The sequence below is a fragment of the Tachyglossus aculeatus genome, chromosome 21 (genome assembly GCF_015852505.1).
Source record: "Tachyglossus aculeatus isolate mTacAcu1 chromosome 21, mTacAcu1.pri, whole genome shotgun sequence".
In the NCBI taxonomy this organism is placed as follows: Eukaryota; Metazoa; Chordata; class Mammalia; order Monotremata; family Tachyglossidae; genus Tachyglossus; species Tachyglossus aculeatus.
The window spans coordinates 57118861-57143896 of NC_052086.1; the positions used below are offsets into that span (position 1 = coordinate 57118861).

General features: G+C 43.3%; 1 protein-coding gene and 1 pseudogene across 1 annotated transcript; one reads left to right on the forward strand and one right to left on the reverse strand.

The window, feature by feature from the left end:
- The first annotated feature begins 1959 nt into the window (after nucleotides 1-1959).
- Nucleotides 1960-22954, forward strand: KPNA7 (karyopherin subunit alpha 7). The gene is made up of 11 exons (XM_038763562.1): nucleotides 1960-2006; nucleotides 7021-7110; nucleotides 7933-8064; nucleotides 10611-10696; nucleotides 11915-12183; nucleotides 12670-12752; nucleotides 14164-14427; nucleotides 18127-18360; nucleotides 19147-19329; nucleotides 21092-21238; nucleotides 22784-22954. The coding sequence occupies exons 2-11, from the start codon at nucleotides 7021-7023 to the stop codon at nucleotides 22844-22846; spliced, it is 1551 nt and encodes a 516-aa protein (XP_038619490.1). The 5' UTR covers nucleotides 1960-2006; the 3' UTR covers nucleotides 22847-22954.
- Nucleotides 22955-23846: 892 nt separating this feature from the next.
- LOC119943164 lies at nucleotides 23847-23939 on the reverse strand (annotated as a pseudogene).
- Between the last annotated feature and the right edge of the window lie 1097 nt (nucleotides 23940-25036).

Genomic DNA, 25036 nt, shown 5'->3' on the forward strand with positions numbered 1-25036 from the left:
AAGTAGTCTTGCAAATGTCTTGCAATTCATTATGCAACCCCATTATAGGCATCTCCCTGAAAAGAATCCTAAGAATGTGACTAGTTTCTGGGTGTGCTATCATTTCCATAGTGCTTTTTTCCCCCCTCCTTACTATAAAGGAAATACAGCAAGGACATTTCACCCAACTTGAGCTCTATCACAACATAAATATGCCCTGCCTGTTTGATCAGTCTCAGAGAGTGCATACATCAATTCCGCAGCTTAAAGATGCACATCACCCTTGCTAGCCTCCATTTGGCAGGTGAGAGTATCAGTGATGCAGTGGGAGCCCGTTGTTGGGTAGGGACCGTCTCTATATGTTGCCACCATGTACTTCCCAAGCGCTTAGTACAGTGCTCTGCACACAGTAAGCACTCAATAAACACGATTGAATGAATGAATGAATGGGAGTCTTTATCATTATAAACAGCTCCATCATAAGTCCTGTTATAGGGAGAAGCCCAGCACAAGAAAAAAAAAGTACCAACATCTGTTAATATAAATGACTGTAATAAGTACTACCTAAAATAGAAGTCCAAAGAGATCAGAGAAGCAGCGTGGCTCAGCAGCAAGAGCCCGGGCTTGGGAGTCAGAGGTCATGTGTTCGAATCCTGGCTCCTCCACATGTCTGCTGTGTGACCTTGGGCAAGTCACTTAACCTCTCTGAGCCTCAGTTACCTCACCTGTCAAATGGGGATGAAGACTGTGAGCCACACTTGGGACAACCTGATCACCTTGTATCCCCTCCAGCGCTTAGAATAGTGCTTTGCACATAGTAAGCGCTTAACTACCATTATTATTATTATTATTATCAGAGAACAGTGCCCATTTTTAATTACAGCATACAGGATAGCGGAGACTCCTGTTAATAACAGGTGTTTACTAATAATTTATCATGGAACTAGTTTTCCTGTGTATAGACAGTCCAGGGTAGTAAATTAAATTCCTGATGAAGCTCTTGGACATTTTATTCACTCAATACAATTAAGATCAGCTCATTCAGAACACTAGTAGCTCAGAGGAAAGAGTCCGGACTTGGGAGTCAGAGGTCGTGGGTTTTAATCCTGGCTCTGCCACTTGTCAGCTGTGCGACTTTGGGCAAGTCACTTCACCGGGCCTCAGTTACCTCAGGTAAAATGGGGATTTAGACTGTGAGCCCCACATGGGACAACCTGATTACCTTGTATCTCCTCCAGCGCTTGGAAGAGTGCTTGGCACATAGTAAGCAATTAACATACCATCATCAGCATTATTATTATTAGAGAAGCAGTGTGGCTTAGTGGAAAGAGCACGGGCTTGGAAGTCAGAGGTCATGGTTTCTAATCCTGAGTCCACCACTTGTCAGCTGTGTGATTTGGGGTACGTCACTTAACTTCTCTATGCCTCAATTATCTCATCTGTAAAATGGGGGATTAAGGCTGTGAACCCCACTTGGGGCAACCTGATAATCTTGTATCTACCCCAGTGCTTAGAACAGTGCTTGGCACATAGTAAGTGCTTAACAAATACCATCATCATCTGATCTGCTAAAGCTGTAACTTACTATATGGACATTTTCGGTCCCAGAAGAGCTAAGGTAACTTTGTACTTTACTTACTGGAATAATTGGATCAATATAACTTCACTGATAATGAAAAATAACTGAACAAATCTTGCAGGATGACAAATGTTAATCGGTTGAATAGATCTCTGTTTTCTGATAAATAAAACCCAATAAAGTAAGAAGATCACACCCACCTCTGGACTTGAAAATAGGGGGTTGAGATTCTTCTACCGTGAACTATGTCCCCTTCTGTGTGGATATTCCACTTGGAAAGGGGAAAATCCCACTGCAAATAGAGTGCTTTAGTGGTCCCATGACTGGGAAGTTTCCTAGAGTGGACCAATCAAAAAGCTGGAGGTAATGGGAGGAGCTTCTTGGGTTGTTGGTCAGAAGGAATTTAAGGCCTAAAGCCGGTAGATGAGGTGTTGACTTTCTTGGGTAGGTAAGTGGAATGACATGCATGTTAGTCTGAATTATTATTATTTCATTGACTTTGAAAATTGAGGGAATCTCTTTCTGAGGTCAGTTGAGTAATAAAGTAGGTATAACAGATATCAATCTTATGGGGGGAGACCATCGTCCCTCATCATTTTAGCACCAGATGGGAATTTTTGGCTCCAAACACTGAAGGGTAATTAGTTTCATACCTCTTGATTTATTGTCTTTCATTTGAGTTGCTCACAGATGGTTTAGTGGCTTTCTTTTTTGTTTGGGGAAAGCAAACTCCCTAATTTATAGTGCTTTTTTCAGTTTTACTTTGTAATTGGGGTGAATTGGGAGCTCAGGTGTCTGTGCTTTGCATTGACTACTTAACAAAGTATTCCTGCCAAAGACAGCATTTTCATTCAGGGCTTTTTCCTGATTGTGGAGAAAGGTATTGGGGGATTCCATTCTTGAAAATGTCCTTCTAGAAGAGTAATTAACTCTGGGTAGTAGAGAAGTGGGCTTTGAAAATCAATTGGCAACTTTAGTTGAAATTGTGTTGACACTTCAAAGTTTTCTTAATTCTAGCTAGGGAGGCTGAGATAATGAAAATGAAACAGTTTCCTTTGTGTCTTTAGCTATGTATGCTCAGAAGAGAATTGTTCCAGCCTGGAATAGCTTGAATCCATTCCAAACTGGAGCAATAATCTTCATGTGAAAACAGTGTATGAGATTAGTTAGAATTAAATCATCGGTGCTGGGCATAGAACATAGATGTTGAACTGTTTTCCTCCATCTTTAGACACTTTTAAGTGTAGACAAATTGAACTAAGTGGCTACTTCAGTTTTTTTTATTATTAGTGTCCAGTAAGTAGAAAAATGATGAGACTTGTAAAAGTTGTTTACTTCTAATCGCTACTAAAAACATCAGTCAGCAATGTTAGTGGCTTTTTGGCAACCCCTTGAGGATACCCAGAACAGTCCTGCTCTCTCAAATGGTGGAAGCTGAAGTATTTGGGGAATTCAGCAATTAGTGACTTTATTCGATAGCACTGACTAAGCCTACGGTGTGCAGAACATGGTACAAACTACGGAACATGGGGTGGCTCAGTGGAAAGAGCCCGGGCTTTGGAATCAGAGGTCATGGGTTCAAATCCTGACTCCACCACTTGTCAGCTGTGTGACTTTGGGCAAGTCATTTAACTTCTCTGCACCTCAGTTACCTCATCTGTAAAATGGGGATTAAGACTGTGAGCCCCCCGTGGGGCAACCTGATAGCCTTGTAACCTCCCCCAGCGCTTAGACCAGTGCTTTGCGCATAGTAAGCGCTTAATAAATGCCATTTTAAAAATTGTATAAAAGACATATCGTGACCCTCAAAGAGGTTACAAGCTAATAAGGGTGGGTTGACATACCACATGTCTGCTTTGTGACCTTGGGCAAGTCACTTCACCTCTCTGGGCCTCGATTACCTCATCTGTACAATGGGGATTAAGATGGTGAGCTACATAGGGACTGTGTCCAACCCCATTAGCTTGTATTCATTCATTCATTCGTATTTATTGAGCGCTTACTGTGTGCAGAGCACTGTACTAAGCGCTTGGGTGAGTACAATGTAACAATTGGTAGACATGTTTCCTACCCACAACCGGCTCACAGTCCGGAAGCTGTATGTGGGCAGGGAATGTGTCTACCAACTGTTAAGTTGGACTCCCCCAACTGCTTACTACAGTGCTCTGCACATAGGAACTGCTCATGTATGATTGATAAAGGCTTACAAGCCATTCCCACATAGAATCAATCAAAGGTAATTAAGTGCTCACTGCTATAAAGGGTCCTACATTAAGTGCTTGGAAGAATACAACCCAATAGAGGGGGTAGAAATGATTCCTTCCCCCAAGGAGTTTACACATCTCCTGGAAAGAAACACTGATGTAGCTATTTTTAGAAGTGGGGGAGGTTAAGTGCAATTAATGTAAATTAAGAATATACATAAGCACCAAGGGTACCTGTTGACTTTTGGCAAGATGATCCAGATGCCACCTAACCCTGGGCAGCTTCTGAACTCGGTTCCTTTCCTCTGAGGCAGCTGATAAGCTCTTAAATGAGCCCTCTTACCACCTCAGATGCACACCTTAAATCCATGCCACTCTCACCACGAATTTAGGTTACTGTTTGAGAACACAGGTGGGCGTTGGGAAGTAACTATGCAGTGTTCGTAGGCAGCTTGCTGTAATTCGCTCAAAACCTGCTGGAAGAATGCATTTAGTAAGCTTCTCTTGGGGGTGGATTTGGTTGGGGGAGGGTGTTTGTATGTAGCATAATTTAAGCTTTCCGCTTACCCACTGTAGTAATTGTTTTTATAAACACGGAAATGTGCTAGTTTTGGTTCATCTACACAATGAACCGTCCTTTATGGCTTGTTAATTCGAAGTACTGGAACTCACATTCATTCAATTGTATTTATTGAGCACTTACTGTGTGCAGAGCACTGTACTAAGTGCTTGGGAAGTACAAGTTGGCAACACATAGAGATGGTCCCTACCCAACAGTGGGCTCACAGTCTAGAAGGGGGACACAGAGAACAAAACATATTAACAAAATAAAATAAATAGAATATGTACAAGTAAAATAGAGTAATAAATACATGCAAAAGATCACTATGGCTTAATTATGAAGTAGGATTTGTGCCCTGCCAAGCACAAAATGAGAGTCAAAGGTCATAGTGGAGAAACAGTGAGGCCTAGTGGAAATACCAAATGCCTGAGAGTCAGAGGACCTGATCCCAGTTCTGCCACTTGTCTGCTGTGTGACCTTGGGCAAGCCACTTCACCTTTCTGTGCCTCAGTTACCTCATCTGTAAAATGTGTTCTTGGATGTCCTCCTGTCACCTCAGATTTAGTAAGGCTAAAACTGAACTTCGTGTCTTCCCACCCAAACCCTTCCTCCTGCTCACTTTCCCATCACTGTAGACGGCAACACCATCTCTCCTCACAAGCCTATAACTTAAGCATTATGCATGACTCCTCTGTCATTCAACCCTCATATTCAAGCCATCACTAAATCCTTTCAGTTCTACCTTCACATCGCTGAAATCCGCATATAACAGGAAGCTTAAAAATGTGAGACCTACAAGCTTATTCAGAGGTCTTTTCTCTTGGGCCACCTCACTTTCCTAGCCAAGCCTGACTTTGGAAGTTGCCAGACACGTGTGCTTTAATGTTAACTGCAAGAAAAGCAGGGGGACCTAGGAAAGGAAGAAAAGGTCTGACAACTCATTCTATATCGGGATTGAACCGGCAGGACTAGTCCATTGAGTGACCTTCTTCAGAGGACCTCCATACTGTGTAGAAAGGGCTTTCTTCTCAATCAATCAATCAATCAATTGTATTTATTGAGTGCTTACTGTGAGCAGAGCACTTGGCAAGTATAAGTTGGCAACAACAATTGCTCAAAGAAACTTCTGAGCAATTAGCACCTTGCCCTATGTACTGGATGATTGACTGAACGTGGGAGTCCGAAGCAAATTCACAGGCTATTTTACTGCACCCATCAAGCTAATCCCATTCAAGTGGAATAACCCCTCAGCAGATGGAACAAGGACTCAAAAATATATTGGCAGAAATGCTTGAAAGCCAAACATTCTGTTATCATTCCCCCCACCTGACCAGAAGGAGTATGATGGATGGTTAAAAGCTATTGAGGTGCTAAATGTCTTCTAAGCTTGCTTTGCAAATGGAGCTTGCCTTTTCAGCATTTAGTAGTGGATGGAGCACAGGTTAGAGAGTTAGAAGGTCATGGGTTCTAATTCCGGCTCCACCGCTTGTCCACTGTGTGACCTTGGGCAAGTCACTTCTCTGAGCCTTAGTTACCTCACCTGTAAAATGGGGATGGAGACTGTGAGCCCCACAGGGGCTGTGACCAACCCGATTTGCTTGTATCCACCCCGGTACTTAGTGTCTGGCATATACTAAGCGCTTAACAAATACCACAGTTGTCTTTCCTTTTATAAAGAATACTTTGGTTCCTATGCCATGTTTGATGTTTTTGGAATACTGCTTTACAGTGTATGGCTAATGACGGTTTCAGATAGAGCAGTCCAAGTTGGCACCAAGCTTTCCATTAGGGAATAAACTTCAGGTCTCTTGAGGACGTGAATAAAACTTGAAATGTCTAGGTAACTTTATCACCTGACTTGGAGCATTCAGCCCTAATTCAGTTCATCTTCAACTTCCACTCCCCTGCAACACCTAAGCTCTGACTTGTAGGGAATAATGGAGTCTTCAATTTCAGAAGCTTCAATGAATTAGTTTAGAGCTCTGGAATTTCCTTAAATAGGAGCAAATTGATGCGATGTGCTACTCCTAAAATTAAATGACAATCATCTTTTTTTAAAAGATTGATTGAATCATTCATAATTTCTTACCTCCGCATTTTCTCCTTTTAATGACTAATATAACCTAGGTAACATAAGGTAATTCTGAAGGCTTTGTGGCTGTTAACTGTTCCTTTGACTTCTATATCGACCTCAGCAAATCCCGGCTCCGCCAATTGTCAGCTGTGTGACTTTGGGCAAGTCACTTAACTTCTCTGTGCCTCAGTTACCTTATCGGTCAAATGGGGGATTAAGACTGTGAGCCCCCTGTGGGACAACCTGATCACCTTGTAACCTCCCCAGTGCTTAGAACAGTGCTTTGCACATAGTAAGTGCTTAATAAATGCCATCATTATTATTATTATTATCATTATTTTATAAATAAGGAATGGTAAGGGGAAAAAATGTACTAAACTGATTCATTCCTATTTCTATGAAACTAAGATAAGCTGGGCTATCTGGTAAGCTAAACTGCTTAGGCAAAAGATTCTAGGTCAATGGAATGTCAGAAAAGCAACGCATGAGTTATGACCTACCTTTAGGTGAGATGCCACTGAAAATTCAAATTTTCCTATTGCTTAAAAGTTGTCCAGATGTACATAACTGTTTTGTTTGGAGACCTTTTTTCTGATACCATTGTGTTCTATCCTACCTACAGATGATTTGTCCACCTCTGGCCGCTAACATGTCTAGCTGTGAAGTTCAAGAGAGGATGAAAATGTTTAAGAACAAAGGCAAAAATACTGAAGTGAGTATAGAGGGCCGTTTAAAATGAGATTCATTATAATACCGAGTTAAAGACCATTTTGAAGTTCTCTTCAGGGTGAGCTAATTTGAGCAAGTGATTCAGAGCACTTCTTCCCACCCCCTCACCTCTCCCCTGAATCTCCGAAAGTTAGTAAACAGATCCCAAAAGTTGAATTTTGGACATAGAGACAAGCTACAGAACAAACCTAAAACCTGCTTTTCAAGCTGGTATCTGTCTTCCCTAGTGAAAATCCTAGCCACTGTAGTATCCGAGTGGGAGGAACTCTTCTCTGGGGGGGCCTTGCTTGTGAGTTGGGGTGGAAGGTTTTACAGATGTGGAGACCTACCAGAAAGGGACACTAGCCTCAACCCACTTTGAGGTGGAGGACCTTTTGTGCACCTTCAAGATGGGTCTTCAAAATCACTCTGGAAAGGCAAAGTACTCATTCAATCATATTTACTGAGCCCTTACCGTGTGCCGAGCACTGTACTAAACGCTTGGGAGAGTACACTATAACAAACAGACATTTTCCCTGCCCACAGTAAATAAAACATTCCTCTTGGAAACTAGAGTGTGGCTGATACGGGAATGGAGGAAACGGCCATGCTACCCCCATTTGATCAGTTCTCCACTGTGGGTTTTGGGGGGCTATCATTTGTCATGGAGGAAAAACTGAGTAATACTCTCTGACTTTTGGCAGGCGCTTTATTTGTTTATCTTGCCTTGATATTCAGTATCGTGAATCGACTAATTGGGAAATCTCAGTTTATCAAATAAACTTATAATAGCTACTTTGTTGGGTTTTTTTTTTTTCCCCACTAGCTGAGAAGACAACAGAGATTGGAAGTCAATGTACAACTTCGGAAGGCCAAAAAAGAGGAACAGATTCTGAAAAAAAGAAACATCTCTGATTTCCCCCTCATGGCAACCCCTGAAATGGCAACCTCAAAAACTGTACGGGCGAGTATGGGGACTATTCAGGATTTAATGAAATAAGGTTTCAGGCAATCCTTGAACTCTGGCAGTTTGTTTCTGAGAATAGTGTTGTAAGGGGGAATCAATTTTCTCATTGGATCAATGATACAAATGGGGGACTGACTCCTGAACCAAGGCTAGATACCAAAACTACCCATAATTGTGCACTTTACTGACTATAGATGGATACTAGCTCTATGTCCTTGTATTCTTAAATCAGAGAGATTCTACAACAAGATAACCAAGTCTTAGTTTATTGGAAGTAAAAAATGGATGTCGGCTTTTTCGGGTGATCATACAGCCTGCACCCCTCTTCCCCCTAAGCCCTACACCCCCACCTCATCATTGCTCTTAAAATTATTGTCCCAAGTCTCCTGTGTGCCCTGCCTTCAGAATTAGTATGGTAAAGTCAGAATTGTGATGTTGGAAAGCTGAAAGAGGGTGTAAACTTCGAAACACAAGTGCCAATCATCATAATTCAAAATGTCCTAATTCCAAGACGGCTTGTATATTGTAGGTCTAATTTGGGAGGGTGTGTATAAACTACCATTCAAAATACTTTTCAAAGTCAAAGCACTTCACAGCAGTGGAGCTTGAACAAATCCCACAGCTAAAATGGGTCATCATCAAAAGTCTTGTGCCCTCCAGGACGCAAGAGAAAGAGGAAGGGAGAGGTGTTATTTCTACCTAAAATATCTTTTTTGAATTAACAAAAATTGTACTGCTGAACCTTTCAGGTGGTGGGATTAGACAATCTTATGTACACTTAGGTCTGCTACCTACTACTAACGGGAGAAAGCTATACTGGAGCGGGTTTAGAAAGTTCTACCTTTGGTTAGCAACTGGAAGGGGCTGATGAGAGGTCTGATAGTTGATCTAATTGCAATGTCAGACCCAAATCAACATTGTTGATTGTCGGAGGTCACTATCTTCCTTCTGTACCATCTTAATGTAATCTTATATAGGGCTTGTTCAGGTTTTTCTGTCCTGCAGGTTGCATGAAGTTTCATCTTTCATATGCATGGGGACATCTGAGTTCTAATCCTTCGTCATTCACCCTAGCCTGCCATGATTCAGGCATGTTTCTTAACCCTGAACCGGATACCCGCTACCTCGGGTGAAAGGGTATTGCCAAGAAGGTCTGATCAAACATTTGCCAAGCATTAAACTTCAAACAGATAAATTTACAACTGGGGCCATTGGCACCTCCTAAAAGACCACCACCTCACCGTAGCTTTTAAAACTGTCTCCTTGCCCCACGGCTCCATTGTGCCCTATTTTCATTAATCTTGGGTCTTCTTTCATAGACTTGTTTTCTTTTTCTCCCTCTGCTACTGCAGGAACTACTTGTTACTTGGGTGGCAAGTACTCGCTTATCACTGGGTTGACGGTATTGATTTTACACACCAATCGATGGTACTTGGGTGCTTTCTGTGTGCAGAGCACTGAAATAAGTCCTTGAGAGAGAAATACAAAAAATGGTATCTAGACCCTGCAATCCTTCCTCCTTTGCTTGCATGTTCTTGCAACCTGGAAACCAGATAAATTCCATAACCTCAAAAATACCTCCCTGGCTGCGAGGGATTAGGGCAGTCCTCACCCTTTCCAAAAGCTACAGAGGCACTTAAAGCTTTTAAGCCAGTGATCTTGGGAGTAAAACAGCTTAATCCAGGGACCTGTTAGAGAAAAGATGAATGCTCTTGACCATGATGAGGGAAAGGAAAAAGTTGAATGACAGATGTCGCTTAGCAAACCTACCCCCAAAATAATGATAGCACTTACTCTGTGCAAAGCACTGTTCTAAGTGCTGGGGAGGTTACAAAGTGATCAGGTTGTCCCACGGGGGGCTCACAGTCTCAATCCCCATTTTACAGATGAGGTAAAAGAGGCCCAGAGAAGTTAAGTGACTTGCCCAAAGTCACACAGGTGACAAGTGGTGGAGCTGGGATTTGAACCCATGACCTCTGACTCCAAAGCCCAGGCTCTTTCCACTGAGCCACACTGCTTCTCCATGCTGGGTCTATAGATCCCACTGTTTGAGTGCTAGAGAAGCAGTGTGGCCTAATGGAAAGAGCCCGGGTCTGGGATCCAGAGGACCTGGGTTCTAATCCTAGCTCTGCCGCTTGCCTGCTGTGTGACCTTTTGTGGGTCAATCAATCAATTGCATTTTGAGTGCTTACTGTGTGCAGAGCACTGTACTAAGCGCTTGGGAAGTACAAGTTGGCAACATATAGAGACGGTCCCAACCCAACAGTGGGCTCACAGTCTAGAAGGAAGTTAAGGTAACTTAACTTCTCTGTGTCTCAATTTTCTCATCTGCAAAATGGGGTTCAAAACCTACTCCCTCTCCTATTTGGATTGTGAGACCCATGTGGGACCTAATTATCTTGTATCTACCCCAGCAGTTAGTACAGTGCTTAGCACATAGTGAGTGCTTAACAAATACTATTATTATTATTGTTATGGGGATCTTAGTAGCTGGGATCATATTATTTTTGTTCTACATTCTCTCCCTCTTTTTTCAGGGTGTTCATCTCACACTGGAGGACATAGTGGAAGGTGTGAAAAGCAATGACCCTGAGTTTCACTTGCAGGCCACCCAGGCAGCCAGGTATATATCTATTCTACTTATAACAACCCAGAGGAGTACATTTTGAGTGCTTGTCTAGGAAACTGGATTGTGTAGAACTTTCCTTTTCAATGAAATGATAGCATAGCTAGAGGATCACCTTTTATTGTTCCTACTGAAGGCTATTCTTGACTCAGACCACGTACATTCAAGTTGCTTGATATTCCTTCATCTAAATTACCTTCTAGAGGAATTTTAAATAGTCTTCGAAAATACCTCTAGGAAACGATGAACAAGTTGCTGCATCAGGGCAAGATGCTGCCAACTAGCCTTTGGGACTCTCTCTGTGTTAGTTTATACCTCATCAGTTGGAGGTGTAGTAATGGTGTTTATTAGGTTCCAACTGAGAGCAATTCAATTGTATTTTTGGAGTGCTTACTGGGTACAGAGCACTGTACTGTTTGGAAAGTACAATTCAGCAACAAATAGAGACAATCCCTACCCAACAATGGGCTCTCAGTCTGTGGTGGGGAACCCAAGCATGTTCAATCAATGGTACTTATTAAGCACTTACTGTGTGCTGAGCACGGTACAAAGTGCTTTGGAGGTTCTAATCCTAGCTCCGCCACTTGTCTGGTGCTGTGACCTTCGGCGAGTCACTGAACATCTCTGTACCTGTTGCCCCATCTGCAAAATGGGGATTAAGATTGTGAGCCCCATGTGGGATATGGACTATGTCAAACCTGATCAGCTTGCATCTATCCCAGTATTTAAGAAGCAGCATGGCTCAGGGGAAAGAGCACGGGCTTTGGAGTCAGAGGTCATGGGTTCAAATCTCGGCTCTGCCAGTTGTCAGCTGTGTGACTTTGGGCAAGTCGCTTCACTTCTCTGGGCCTCAGTTCCCTCATCTGTAAAATGGGGATTAAGCCTCTGAGCCCCCTGTGGGACAACCTCCCAGTGCTTAGAGCAGTGCTTTGCACATAGTAAGTGCTTAATAAATACCATTATTATTATTAGTAGTAGTAGTAGTAGTACAGTGCCCGGCATAAAGTAAGGGCTTAATGAATACCATTTTAAAAAAAGCAAAACAAACCCAACCAAGTTAGTAGACACATTACCTGCCCTAGAGGCGCTTAGTCTAGAGGGGGAGCTTATAGTCATTTCTTGGGAGGAGAGTGTTTTTGGAAGCAGAGAAATTTTATCTGATTTTTTTTTCCCCCCACCCCTCCTTAAATGACAAGTCTTTATCTACCTCTGCAGGAGAATGTTGTCCCGAGAGAAGAACCCCCCTTTAAATCAGATCATTGAAACTGGAATCATTCCTAAAATGGTGACATTTCTGGACTCCTCTTGCAGCCCGAGCTTACAGTTCGAGGCAGCTTGGGCACTAACTAACATTGCTTCAGGGACCTCAGAACAGACCAAGGCAGTAGTAGACGGAGGCGCCGTACCAGCCTTCATTGGACTCCTGTCTTCCCCCTTCATGCATATCAGTGAGCAGGCAGTCTGGGCCCTGGGAAACATAGCAGGTAAGACTGTAGCTTATCTGAGAGAGGCAGAGGACATAAAGCTTTGTGGGGGGGGGTTGTTTTTGTTTATCTCCAATCAGCATGAAACTTCCCCATAATCACACTACTTGGGCAAGGGTTAAGTTCCTTTCCCAAGATCATGACCTTAACATTCATTCAATCTTATTTATTGAGCACTTACTGTGTGCAAAGCACTGTACTAAGCGCTTGGGAAGTACAAGTTGGCAACATATAGAGATGGTCCCTACCCAAAAACGGGCTCACAGTTTAGAAGGGGGAGCCCTTAATAACAGCCCTTCTTGCTCCTGACACACACAATCCTAGTGTTGCCCAGGGAGCAATAGCTAGCAAGTGCACCATTCTATTGCCGTATGGGTGACATGATATTAAAGGTGTTCTTTTGAAGCCCTAAAACTTTTTTCATGACTGCATTCTTTTCTTTTTTTTTTTAAGCTTAATGTAATCTGATTTTTTCTTTCTCCATAGGCGATGGGCCCACACACAGAGATTCCCTTATCTACTCCGATGTCCTACCTCCTCTGTTGTCCCTGGTGTCACCTACTACTCCCGTAAGTTTATTTTAGAATTACAAAAATGATCGGAGATACCCTCTGCAATGTGAGGCGCAGTTGTCAGAGGCAGAATTAAGAAATAGAGCAGAGTGGTCTGACTCCTTAGAATGAAACTTCTTCTAGGTGAAACGGTATCAGAACTCACGTGCATTGCTACTGTTGGGAAGTTCAGTTTATTTCAAAGGTGGGCCTGTGGTGGCTTATGAAGACTTGGGGGGTGAAAGGACAAGTATTAACCGTAATTCTTTATGAGGTCACAAATAAAACATCCTTTTGGGCTGGCAAATATGTACTAACTAGATCCCCACATCCAGAAGATAAACCTCGTTCTCGCCTGTCCCACCGTCAACCCCTGGCCTGGAATGCCCTCCCTTCGCACATCCACCAAGCTAGCTCTCTTCCTCCCTTCAAAGCCCTACTGAGAGCTCACCTCCTCCAGGAGGCCTTCCCACACTCAGCCCCCTTTTTCCTCTTCTCCTTCGCCTCCCCACAGCACCTGCATATATATTTGTACAGATTTATTACTCTATTTTACTTGTACATATTTACTATTTATTTTGTCAATGATGTGCATATAGCTTTAATTCTATTTGTTCTGACGATTTTTGACACCTGTCTACATGTTTTGTTGTCTGTCTCCCCCTTCTAGACTGTGAGCCCATTGTTGGGTAAGGACCGTCTCTAGATGTTGCCGACTTGTACTTCCCAAGCGCTTAGTGCAGTGCTCTGCACACAGTAAGTGCTCAATAAATACGATTGAATGAATGAAGGGGACTCCACCTTGACTGCTCTTCCAGAACAACTAAGGCTTCTCCCTTGCAAGATACTATTTGCAATGCTGGAAGATGTGTTATGGAGCATGTAGTTACTGACCCAATTTAACATTTATTCATTCATTCAATCGTATTTATTGAGCGCTTACTGTGCGGAGAATCAATCAATCAATCGTATTTATTGAGCGCTTACTGTGTGCAGAGCACTGTACTAAGTGCTTGGGAAGTACAAGCTGGCAACATATAGAGACGGTCCCTAACCAACAGCGGGCTCAGGGTCTAGCTCAGTGCTCAGAAAACTGCTTGACACACTAAGCGCTTAACAAATACCCTAAGTGGGTGGGGCTAGGCCCTAAGCCAAACTCATCTTCTGTTACACTTGGTCTCCTTGATCCGGCACGGGCCTGCAAGTCAGAGAGACCTGAGTTCTAATCCCAGCTCTGCCACGTGTCTGCTGTGTTACCCTGGGAAAGCTGTTTAACTTCTCGGGGCCTCAGTTACTTCATCAGTAAAAGGGGGATTACGAGCGTGAGCCCCATGTAGGACAGGAACTGCGTCCAACCTCAGTGCTTAGAACAGTGCTTGCCACACAGTAAGCGCTTAACAAGTACCACAATTATTCCCTGGTCCCACAGATAGGATTTCTTCGCAACATCACCTGGACGTTGTCCAATCTCTGCCGGAACAAGAACCCATACCCAAGTATGAAGGCGGTGAAACAGATCCTACCCGTTCTCCTCCAGCTGCTGCAACATAAGGACAAGGAAATTCTCTCCGACACCTGTTGGGCTTTGTCATACCTAACCGAAGGATCCAACGACCGGATCAACCACGTTGTACAGACTGGGGTTCTCCCGAGGGTCATTGAACTCATGGCCAGTCCAGAACTGAATATCCTGGTAAGTATCACTTAGAAGCTCGGGAGCTTTAGAGGAAAGCTCAGTAATAGTAATAATAATGATGGCATTTGTTAAGCGCTTACTATGTGCAGAGCACTGGGGGGGGGGGGGATACAAGGTGATCAAGTTGTCCCACGTGGGGCTCACAGTCTTCATCCCCATTTTAAAGATGAGGTAATTGAGGCTCAGAGAAGTTAAGTGACTTGCCCAAGGTCACACAGCTAAGTGGCGAACCCATGACCTCTGACTCCAGAGCCCGTGCTCTTTCCACTGAGTCACGCTGCTTCAATGCTCAGTGTCTTTATAACCTTGCTACCAACCCAAATTTATGACCCATATCTTATGACACACATGATGAGTTATCCTTGATGTGCCCTCCAAATCCCAAACACTCCTCTAGCTGAAGTGTTTAAAATAAATAAATAAATAACCGCACTCCCTTTTGCCCATTATATGGTGGAGACCCAAGTTTGTGAATTGACCATTTTATTAATGGTATCTTTTAAGCTCTTACTATGTGCCAGCCACTGTAGTAAGCCCTGGGGTTATGTCCAAGCTAGTCAGATTGAACACAGTCTGTATCCCACATAGGGCTCACAGTCTTAATCCCCATTTTACAGCTGAGGTAACTGAGGCTCAAAGAAGTGACTTGCTCAAGGGCACAGCAGACAAGTGGCAGAGCTGGGATTAGAACTCATGTCTTCTGATTCCCAGGCCTGCATTCTTCCCACCTTTGTGTGGCATTTAGGGAGTAAATTCATTCATTATGCAGGGCATAGAAACTTCACATCACTGTCGTTTTGTATGGGGCAAATTGTTCAATTAGGAGTACTGCCTTCCCTTTCCTGGTGGTTAGCACTGGTGAATGTGAGAATGGCAGTGGAGGAGGAACTCTTAAAGTCCCACTTATTTTTAAGCTTTGTAATGTCAGAGAGTGCGCTCACTGAGCACTCAAACCACATTCTAGAGTTCCAAGTCTTCACAATTGAGCCAGCCCCCATTTCCAGTAGGGCTTCGGGGAGCCTCCTGTTACAAAGAATGGGTCCTGTGCGAACCGTAACCGTGGCTGCCTCCATAAGCACAGCTAGGACTTGGGATACCAGGTGTCATATAAATCATAGTGAGACCACGCTAGGACTTTAGTCTTTCCTCCCTCCCCTTCACAGCCTATCAATGTGAGGCCTTAAATCGAGGAAATGGAGAGGCGTCAAGTTTGATCCATTGTAAGATTCCCCAGAGACTTCAAGTCCTGAACTGTTGAGACCAGGTCAGGATAAAGCCCGACCCAAATACATTTTGACCTCCTTCCAGCAATCCCTCTCTACTATGACACGGTGACAAGGATGCCAATCCCTAAGATCCCAAATCCTCCCATCAAACCGGCACGTTTGTCCTCTGGGCTTCTGGAAGCTTGCCCCGCAGCAGTCCACGGACATCTGGCCCTCTTTAGCCTAATTCAGACTTCTACCCTTTCCAGTAGGGCACACTTGGGAAGCAGTGTGTCCTAGTGGAAAGTCGAAGGACCTGGGTTCGAATCCTGGCTCAGCCAGTTGACTGCTGTGTGACCTTGGACAAGTCACGTAACTTCTCCGTGCCTCATTTCCCTTATTTACAAAGTGGGAATTCAATACCTTTTCTACTTAAATTGTGAGTCCCATGTGGGACCTGATGCTATTGTATCTATCCCAGTGCTGAGTACGGTGTTTGGCATATAGTAAGTGCTTAACAAATATCATTTTTATGATTCTGATCATTATTATTATACCAGGCTCAAACACAGTAGTGTGGTTCTGCTGAAGAAAGTTGAGCCAGGGACTTACAGCTCAGACAGGGCACTATTGGGTTCTCCTTTGTGCTTTTGACGAGGGCACCATAAAACACACACTTCAGCAGCGTGTCTCTGACAGGTGGGAGTATATGCACCAGCTACAGACATTCATCATGAGTATCTTGGTGTAAGAGTTCCAGGGATTTCCTCTCCCCTCCCTCAGCCCCTTTCAGCCTGCTCCTGCTTACTGCTGAGAACACGCCAATCGTGAGTCTGAAGAGTGGACATAAGCACTCTAATCAATCCATGTTATTTATAAAGAAGCAGCATGGCTCAGTGGAAAGAACACGGGCTTTGGAGTCAGAAGTCACGGGTTCTAATCCCAGCTCTGCCACTTGTCAGCTGTGTGACTTCGGGCAAGTCACTTAATTTCTCTCTGCCTCATTTACCTCCTCTGTAAAATGGGGATTAAGACTGTGAGCCAGCCCCCTGTGGGACAATATGATCACCTTGTAACCTCCCCAGCGCTTAGAACAGTGCTTTGCACATGGTAAGTGCTTAATAAATGCCATCATTATTATTAATGGAATGTATCTATTGATTTATATTAATATCTATCTCCCCCTCTAGACTGTAAGCTTGTTGTGGGCAGGGAACGTCTACCAACTCTGTTTTATTCTCTCTCAATTGCTTAGTACAGTGTTCTGCACAGGGTAAGCATTCAAACATCAATGATGATTGAGCACTTTCTATGTGTAGAGCACTGTACTAAGCACCCGTTATTGGGATGAGGGGAAGTAGTAGCTATAATGTCTGGATTTCACTGAAACCACCAGAATAAAACCAATTAACTAGCCCTTTGTCCTAAAGTGGGCTTGAGAACCACTAACTCCTACCCCTCAGCTTGGTTTGCATAGCTTCCTGATCTCCAGTACAATGTCTGGGGTAGGCCCAACCAAGCCCTGAAGAATCCCACCCCTGCTATCATGGCTGGTTGTCTTCCTCCCATGTACCCACTACTCCAAGGGAGGGCACGAGTTTGTGCGTAAAGAAACCAGATATCTCAGACTAGGCAGTATGGCCTTGAAAGTTTGGTCATCATCCAAATTTATGGCCCACTCCTCTGGCCATGGTGGAAACTGATTTCCCTACCGCATTGATCCCCTACCTCCACAGTGCTCAGGAGTCAAAGTGGAGGTGGTGGCAGCAGCAGCGGTGAAGGAGGGGCAGCTGAGGCAACCCTACATCCTCTTCTTCTGCTCCTGTCACCACCGTACTTCATCATCATCATCATCATCAATCATATTTATTGAGCGCTTACTATGTGCAGAGCACTGTACTAAGCGCTTGGGAAGTACAAATTGGCAACATATAGAGACAGTCCCTACCCAACAGTGGGCTCATTTCTGTTATGTCCTCCGGGGACTAACTTGTGGTCACAACAGAAATAACTACCCAAGATGAAGAGAAGTAAAGATGTGGTGGTGGAACGTTTTGAGTCAGCCTCATAATCTATTCTAATCCTCACACCCACCCACCCAAAAGTAACAAACTCTACAGAAATATGCAGTCACCAGAAACATACACCTTTACATGTTTCTCATATGCAGGGACATACAAACACGCCTCCCCCCAGAGACCTCAAACTGGGGACAGCTCATATAAGCTTACGATCACCAACATAAAACAAAGAATAAGACCGGTGCTGACAGAAGCTCAGAGAACAGCTGAGGCCAGTGGCTGGCATAATATTAGGAAGGGAAAACAGACAAGGAGCAAGAATGTAAAGACAGATTATTTCTGCTCAGGCAAGATTATTCTTGAAGGAAAAAGATTATAGTACCCTGGGTTCAGATGGTCACCTTACTAAAGATTTAGAAGCAATTTTCAGGAAATGTTCAACTTCTCAGTTAGGCTCTTTGCTCTTCCAGACTCCTGCTCTTCGTACTATTGGAAATGTTGTCACGGGAACGGATGACCAGACCCAGATGGCAATCGATGCAGGCGTGTTGACCATTCTGCCCAAGCTACTGAGCCACTCCAAGTCAGCGATCCAGAAGGAGGCAGCATGGGCTCTCAGTAATATTGCAGCAGGACCTGGACCACAGATCCAGCAGCTGATTACCTGTGGGCTGTTGCCTCCATTGGTTGCCTTGCTCAAGAAGGTTAAGTGGCTTACGTGGTCAAGGTTAAAGATAAACAAGAATATTAGGCTCTCTGCCTGGTGACTAGCTCTGCTCTTCTCCCAACTTGTCTTGAGAGTTCCAAGCTTTGAAGCCCCTCCTCTTCCTTCCCCACTACTCTTTCTCCTATCCCTCTCAGGTCCAGTGCTCCCAGCTAATCACTACTGTGACTCAGATCTCCCTCTCCCTCTCTTCCCTCTCCCTCTCTTCCCTCTCTTCCCTCTCTTCCCTCTCTTCCCTCTCTTCCCTCTCTTCCCTCTCTTCCCTCTCTTCCCTCTCTTCCCTCTCTTCCCTCTCTTCCCTCTCTTCCCTCTCTTCCCTCTCTTCCCTCTCTTCCCTCTCTTCCCTCTCTTCCCTCTCTTCCCTCTCTTCCCTCTCTTCCCTCTCTTCCCTCTCCCTCTCCCACATAAGGCATGATTCCTATTTTAAAGGAGTACATAGATGAACTAACTGGATGCTTCTATACTTAATTCTACCATTTTCAGAGTTTCAATTTAAGGAAAATACCCATTCTGAGATCCCGACCACTATCTAATACAAAGAAGCCTCATTTAAATTCCACTGCAGTCTGTGTTGTCAATCCTGACTCTTCTTCCTGTTCCTTGTCAGGCAGATGCCTCGGTCCAGGAATTATAGAGGCAATCAGATTACCAAGGTGTTTAAGCTTCCAAAAGCCTCATAAACCCATCTGGAAATGAAACCAGACAAACATAACTCTTCTGTTCCTTTTGAAATCTGTGGAAACTGAAACTCCTGTCCCTTCGGCAGGGAGAATTTAAGGCTCAGAAGGAGGCCGTCTGGACGGTGGCTAACTTCTCAACAGGGGGAACAGTGGACCAGGTGGTCTACCTTGTCCAGTCTGGAGTCCTGGAGCCTCTGTTGAATCTACTCACTGTAAGAGACAGTAAAATCCTCCTGATCATCCTCGACACCCTCTCTAACTTCTTCCAGGTGAGACCCTCACAATTCCGTTACTTTCTCCCCCCCCAACCCCAGATGCTTGTCAGCATAAAATGGAAGAGAGCAGGGAAAACTAGTCAGTCTAAAAAGCTTAATCTTAGGTGACAAGTAGAGGTTGCCTTTAAACCATCTTTGTACCACTGTTTGCTTTAAATGGAACAGAGAAGGAGCCTGCTCTAGTGGAAAGAGCCCAGGCTTGGGATTCGGAGAACCTGGGTTCTAATCCCAACTCTGCTGTGAGAACTTGGACGTGCCACTAACCTTCTCTCTGCCTCAGTTTCCTTATTTGTAAGGGGGGGAATAAGATGCCTGTTCTCCCTCCTTCTTTGACAGGGCACTCCGTGTCCAATCTGCATATACTGTATCTGTGCTAGTAGTTAGACAGTGCTTAGCACACAGTAATCACATAAGCAATAAGCAAGAGACAGGGTGAGCTGGACTAGGAATCAAGATTTTTAGATTCTGTTCTAGGCTCTATCACTGACTTGTGGAGTAGCTCGGTCAAAGTGATTTGACTTTCCCTTCTTCCCACCCTCCACCAATCATCTGCCCAATTCACACTCTGTTTTGGGGTGTCTTTTGGTCGGGGGGTGGGGTGGCTGCTTGTTTTCTAGGCACTGAACTCATTGAGTGAATGTCTACTCTTCATAGCTCTCGTCCAAGCACTTAGCACTCCAATATTATCGGTGGGTGTGTGCATGCATGAGGGTGGGGGTGATTTGTGTTTAATTCTGACCTATCTGGAAATAGATGATATTACTCTTCTTAGTTTAAACTAAGGCACCTAAAAATTATAGGCCAATTTCTCCCTATTGTCTCATTAAATTGCCTACTTTAAAGCTGTTTTCCGATATACTTAATTGTAACCGACTATAGCTCACTTCAGAACTTCATTGTACCGGCCAAAATCTGTATCCTGTTATGACAACGTCCGACAAATGGCTAACTTAAGTGCATTCATGATTTAACCTAGTTCCAGAAACCGAGGATTCCATAAATCCTCCTTCCCTTCCTGGCTCTGTGCTGTGTAAGAATCTTACAGATGTTAGTGATGCCATGCCAGCAGGAACATTGTTTAGTCTTGAATATTCTCCCACAAATTATGTCTATCAGCAGTCTGTCCTATTGTTGTGAGTAGTTATAAACTGGCTTCTGAATAGGCCCTCCAACTTTTGGAATTGGGTATGAGACCTGAGAAACTTGAACACAGAATGCATGGGTAGTCTAAATCCATGGAGGGCAGACTCTGGTTCCATTTACTAATTCAGACTGGACCTGGACAAGTGAAAAAGCCATATAAAGCTATTTGGAAAACCTTTCCCATGCTGAAAGCAATCCAAAAAGACTTGGTAGTTGTGCTTGGTTCTTTCTCATGTTTGTAATATAATTACTTACTTTGGCTTCAGACAGCCTGACTATTCAGGAGCCCAGGAGTGAGTTATGGACCTAGGAGAAGATTCGGCCCTAGTTCTAAAAACAAGACTTATTCTGATGCCTCTTCTGCTTGTTTTGAGCCCTGGTTTGGAAAAGGTTCCCACTGCTTCCACTGACCTATTTTTGCTTGCGTCTAGAATTGACAGTTGGTTTAAAATCAAATGTCTTATAGCAATTAAGTGCAAGTTCCCTAATAAAAAGTATCAATTAACTGGGTTATATTCAGATGGTTCAGTGCTTCCCCAAATACCAATGGAAGGTGATTCTTCTCCTCCAGAACATATGCTAATGTTTGTTTATCTCTGCACTGTGCCCATAGGCAGCAGAGAAGCTGGGGGAGACGGAAAAACTGTGCTTCCTGGTAGAAGAACTTGGTGGCTTGGATAAGATTGAGGCACTTCAAGCCCATGACAACCATCTAGTTTATCGAGCTGCCTTGAAGATCATTGAGACATACTTCTCCGAGGTACGGGAGCTAGAAATTTTCGTTTGAGCATACAACATATATACCTATCAATCAAGAAGGTTCTTGTGGCATATTAAGGGAACTTAAACCAATCGTTTTGAGTGCTTACTGTGTACAGAGTACTGTACTAATTGCTTAAAGATTGCTCAACTTGTTTCACAGAACAGTGTGAATCATAAGGAAAGTATTAATTAATACCATTGCCCTGCAATCTGCCCAGTTTTCTGATTTTTTTCTTCCCTCCCCCCCCAATCCCTTCAGTGTTTAATTTGCAAATGACTTAATCCGACTTTAGAGTCTAACTTTTTTCTCCCTGTTAACCATTTATGTCCATCTATTTGTGCTCCAGTGAAATAAATGATGGCTCTACCTCGTTAGGAGGAATCCATACTTATTAACCTCTCCTGATCTAACAGGAAACTGTCTAGACATGATGCCAGATCTAGTTCTCTAGAAATAAACTTCTTTTGATGAACATAGCAGTACTAAGCCTGGCATTTCAGTACCCCTTTGTGACAGATTCCCTGCTGTATTTTCGATATTCATACTTCTAAATTATTAACTTGAGGTAAACTGTGCAAATAAAAATATAGCCTGTATTCTCAATTATAAATGTCACTAAATAGTGGGAATAAGATAAAACTTCATGCAACACTTTTTTTAAAAAACCCCACTTAAATGATTAGGGATGGAGAGGGAATTCCTTTACCCTTTCATTGAATGAGTCCCACAGAATTAACCCTAATGCCATACAATCACTTCCTAGTATACGTAGCCAGTTTAGGGATCTAGGAAATGGCTTTTTCTTAAGAAAAGGAAGAGGGAATTTTAGAAACTGGAACTAAGTAGTCCCTGAAAAGTGGGGGAAACAGCCTTAGCTTCTGAATTAAATGAATCATAAGATGCACTTTGACCCCTAGATCTTGTCCATCTAGAACTCATTCATCGTCGATGGTGACTCCTATGCAAAATGGTAGTTATGTATGTTTGGGCCACAACACTTTTTTGCTCTCCAATCACCCTAGTGCTCCACCCTGGCAGGAGAGAGAAGCCTAGTTACCCCTCTCCCACATTATTACTGTCTTTTAATATTTTTGTACCCAGATTGTGATAATGCGTCCAGTAGAGTATCAATTTGGTAGTAACCTTAAACAGCTGGATGGAACCAAAAAAAGTTCAAATAAGGGGCTGGGGCAAATGCTCCAGTTGTGACTCTTCAATCCCATCTAGCAGAGTTCAGGCAATAGAGCAGCTCCTACCAATCAGTCAATCAGAGGCACTTGAGTGCTTTCTGTGTGCCGAACAATGCATTAAGCACTCTGCTTCGTATTTTTCAGAAAGGAATGTTGGAAAGAGTGTCAGAATGTCCAAACTTTGAAAACGCCAGGTACCCAAAAAGCAAAATAGGGTACAAACTTTTGGTTTGGCTACATCAAAACTAACCCAGACCTCCACTTCAAAGTTGATACTACCATTACTCTCAGAGGAGCTAAATATCTTTCAAAGAGAAGCCTAGACCCTTTTTTTTTTCTTTTATTCCCTAAGGATGAAGGACATCACTCTGAACCAGAAGCAGATCAAGAGAATATTTTTGAGTTTCCCATGTAAGAGAAGAGGAACAAAGACTACATTCTAAAGTTCTAGACTAAATCCTTAAAGGAAGCACTACTTGGTGAATGGAAACACTTTCTATTTTTACTTATGCCACAGTGGAAAAGGGTGTAAAGATGTATTTATACTAATAAAATGGATTTTTTTTTCTACCTTGTTTCTAGACTACTTTTCCAAACTGGAGATCAAAGTTTACCAAAAGAATATACCCTAAAGCAGGTCAAAAATTTAGAAGGTGAAGAATGACACTACACTCATGTTTTTGTTCTTGCATGAATTCAGTGTCTTCCCTTTAAAGTCACTATTAAAACACCTTTTCCCAGAAGTTCAAATAGAATATCCATGTTAGGTGGTATGGAAGAGAGTTAATTATTGGAAAAAATTAAATTGGCTTCTGTCCTAAGTGGCACTGAAGTGGTGATAGGGAAAAGAATGGGGGTATTTATTAGAGGGACCTAAGATCCTTGCCGCTCTTCAAGGCAAGTTGTTAGTTGAGTGATAACTCAGCTTTCTTGCATTATGCTACAATACTGATAATGCACCTCAAATCAATCAGTGGTATTTATTGCACACTTACTGTGTGCAGAGCTCTGTACTTAAGGTTGGCAAAGTACAATTCAGCAGAGTTGGTAACTGTGATTCCCTACTCATAAGGACCCCTGCCCTCCAGACTGTAAACTCATAATGGGCAGGGAATAAGTCTGTTAATTCTGTTGTGTTGTACTCTTCCAAGGGCTTAGTACAGTGCTCTGCAGATCGTAGGCACTCGATAAATACCATTGATTGAAAGGGCTTACAGTCTACAGGGGGAGAAAGGCATTCAAATAACCTATTCTCCATTTCCCCTAACTTATCTACACAAGTGCTGTGGGGCTGGGATGAATATCGAAGGGCTTAAGGGGTATTCAACCAAGTGCAAAGCTGATGGGGAGGGCAGATAGGGGAAATGAAGGTTTAGGGAACTTTTTTTGGAGGAGGTGTGACTTTTAGGAGGGTTAAAAATATGCAACACCATGAATTTGCATGTCATCCTTGTGTGAGGGCCATGCTAATCTTTTATATATCATTCCAGTCATATGTGCTGATTCACCCCTGCCTTGTCCCATGCATTTTTTTTTTTTTGAGTACTCCATGTTTGGGGGCGGGGGGGAAAGATTACTGCTGTTGACAGAATTGTATGCCTTCATTCAGTGGCATGGCTTGTATGTGGTTTGGTTTGTTTTAAAGCCCATGGCTTTAAGGGGAAGCAGAGGGAAGCAAATGACAGTGGGATCCTGTGTCTTTTGGCAGGGCAGTAATCTGGCAAATATTGTGGTGGCTACACTGTGGCTGTGAGAAAGAGCAGCCTTATTTGAACTCTCAAATCTTATTTAGAAAACAGATTCTAGGCTTAAACTGAAAACCAGAAGACTACTGAGAAAAAGCCTCCTAAATGCTATAGTTGTTCTTGATGGGAGACTCCTTCGCTGACCAAATTACTTATTTCCCATGTAGCAAGCTAGTAACAGAGGAAAGCTGCTCAACATAAGATGACTTTCCTTTTTTGCTTGCATTTAGTCAGCTTTGTCTACAAAGCCGCTAAAATCACTGAAGAAAAAAATGGATTAGACCTAGACCGCAAAATGTCACTGCCCGAGTTGGTTGCAGAGGGAAGATAAGGTCAGGTAAGCGGTGTTGCTTCTCAACTAGTAACTGATAGGATGGAGTCAAAAGGAGACCAAAGGGAAGGGAATCCTGAAAGATGTCCAGAGGGCCCACTGAAACTTTTTAAGTTCATCATCAATCGTATTGAGCACTTACTGTGTGCAGAGCACTGTACTAAGCGCTTGGGAAGTACAAGTTGGCAACATATAGAGAATGGGGGTATTTATTAGAGGTCCCCAGTATGACTGGTGTCGTGGGGTGAATCCAGGAAGGATTCCCTGCCTCAGGAAACCCTTGGGATTTAGTGTCACTGGTCTCAGGGTGGACTGTGAATAAGTGAGCTAGTGTCAGGAGACGAGCTACTTGTTTGATCTTGGATATATCAGAGTCTGGAGAGGTGGTGAAGACTATTACCCGCTGAATCAATTTTGCCTCCCTTTTGAAGGCTGAATGGAGTAGCTTCAATAGTCAGAAATTTGGGCTTTTCATTTTTTAATCTTGACTTGAAATGGTTACAAACTCTTCTGAATAGGTCCCTCTTAT

Excerpts from the sequence above, each read along its gene's own strand:
- KPNA7 (XM_038763562.1), top strand. The coding sequence starts at position 7,021 with ATGATTTGTCCACCTCTGGCCGCTAACATGTCTAGCTGTGAAGTTCAA. Across the intron at positions 14,428-18,126 it reads GTCCAGAACTGAATATCCTG|ACTCCTGCTCTTCGTACTAT; the intron begins GTAAGTATCACT and ends TTGCTCTTCCAG. Across the intron at positions 18,361-19,146 it reads TGGTTGCCTTGCTCAAGAAG|GGAGAATTTAAGGCTCAGAA; the intron begins GTTAAGTGGCTT and ends TCCCTTCGGCAG.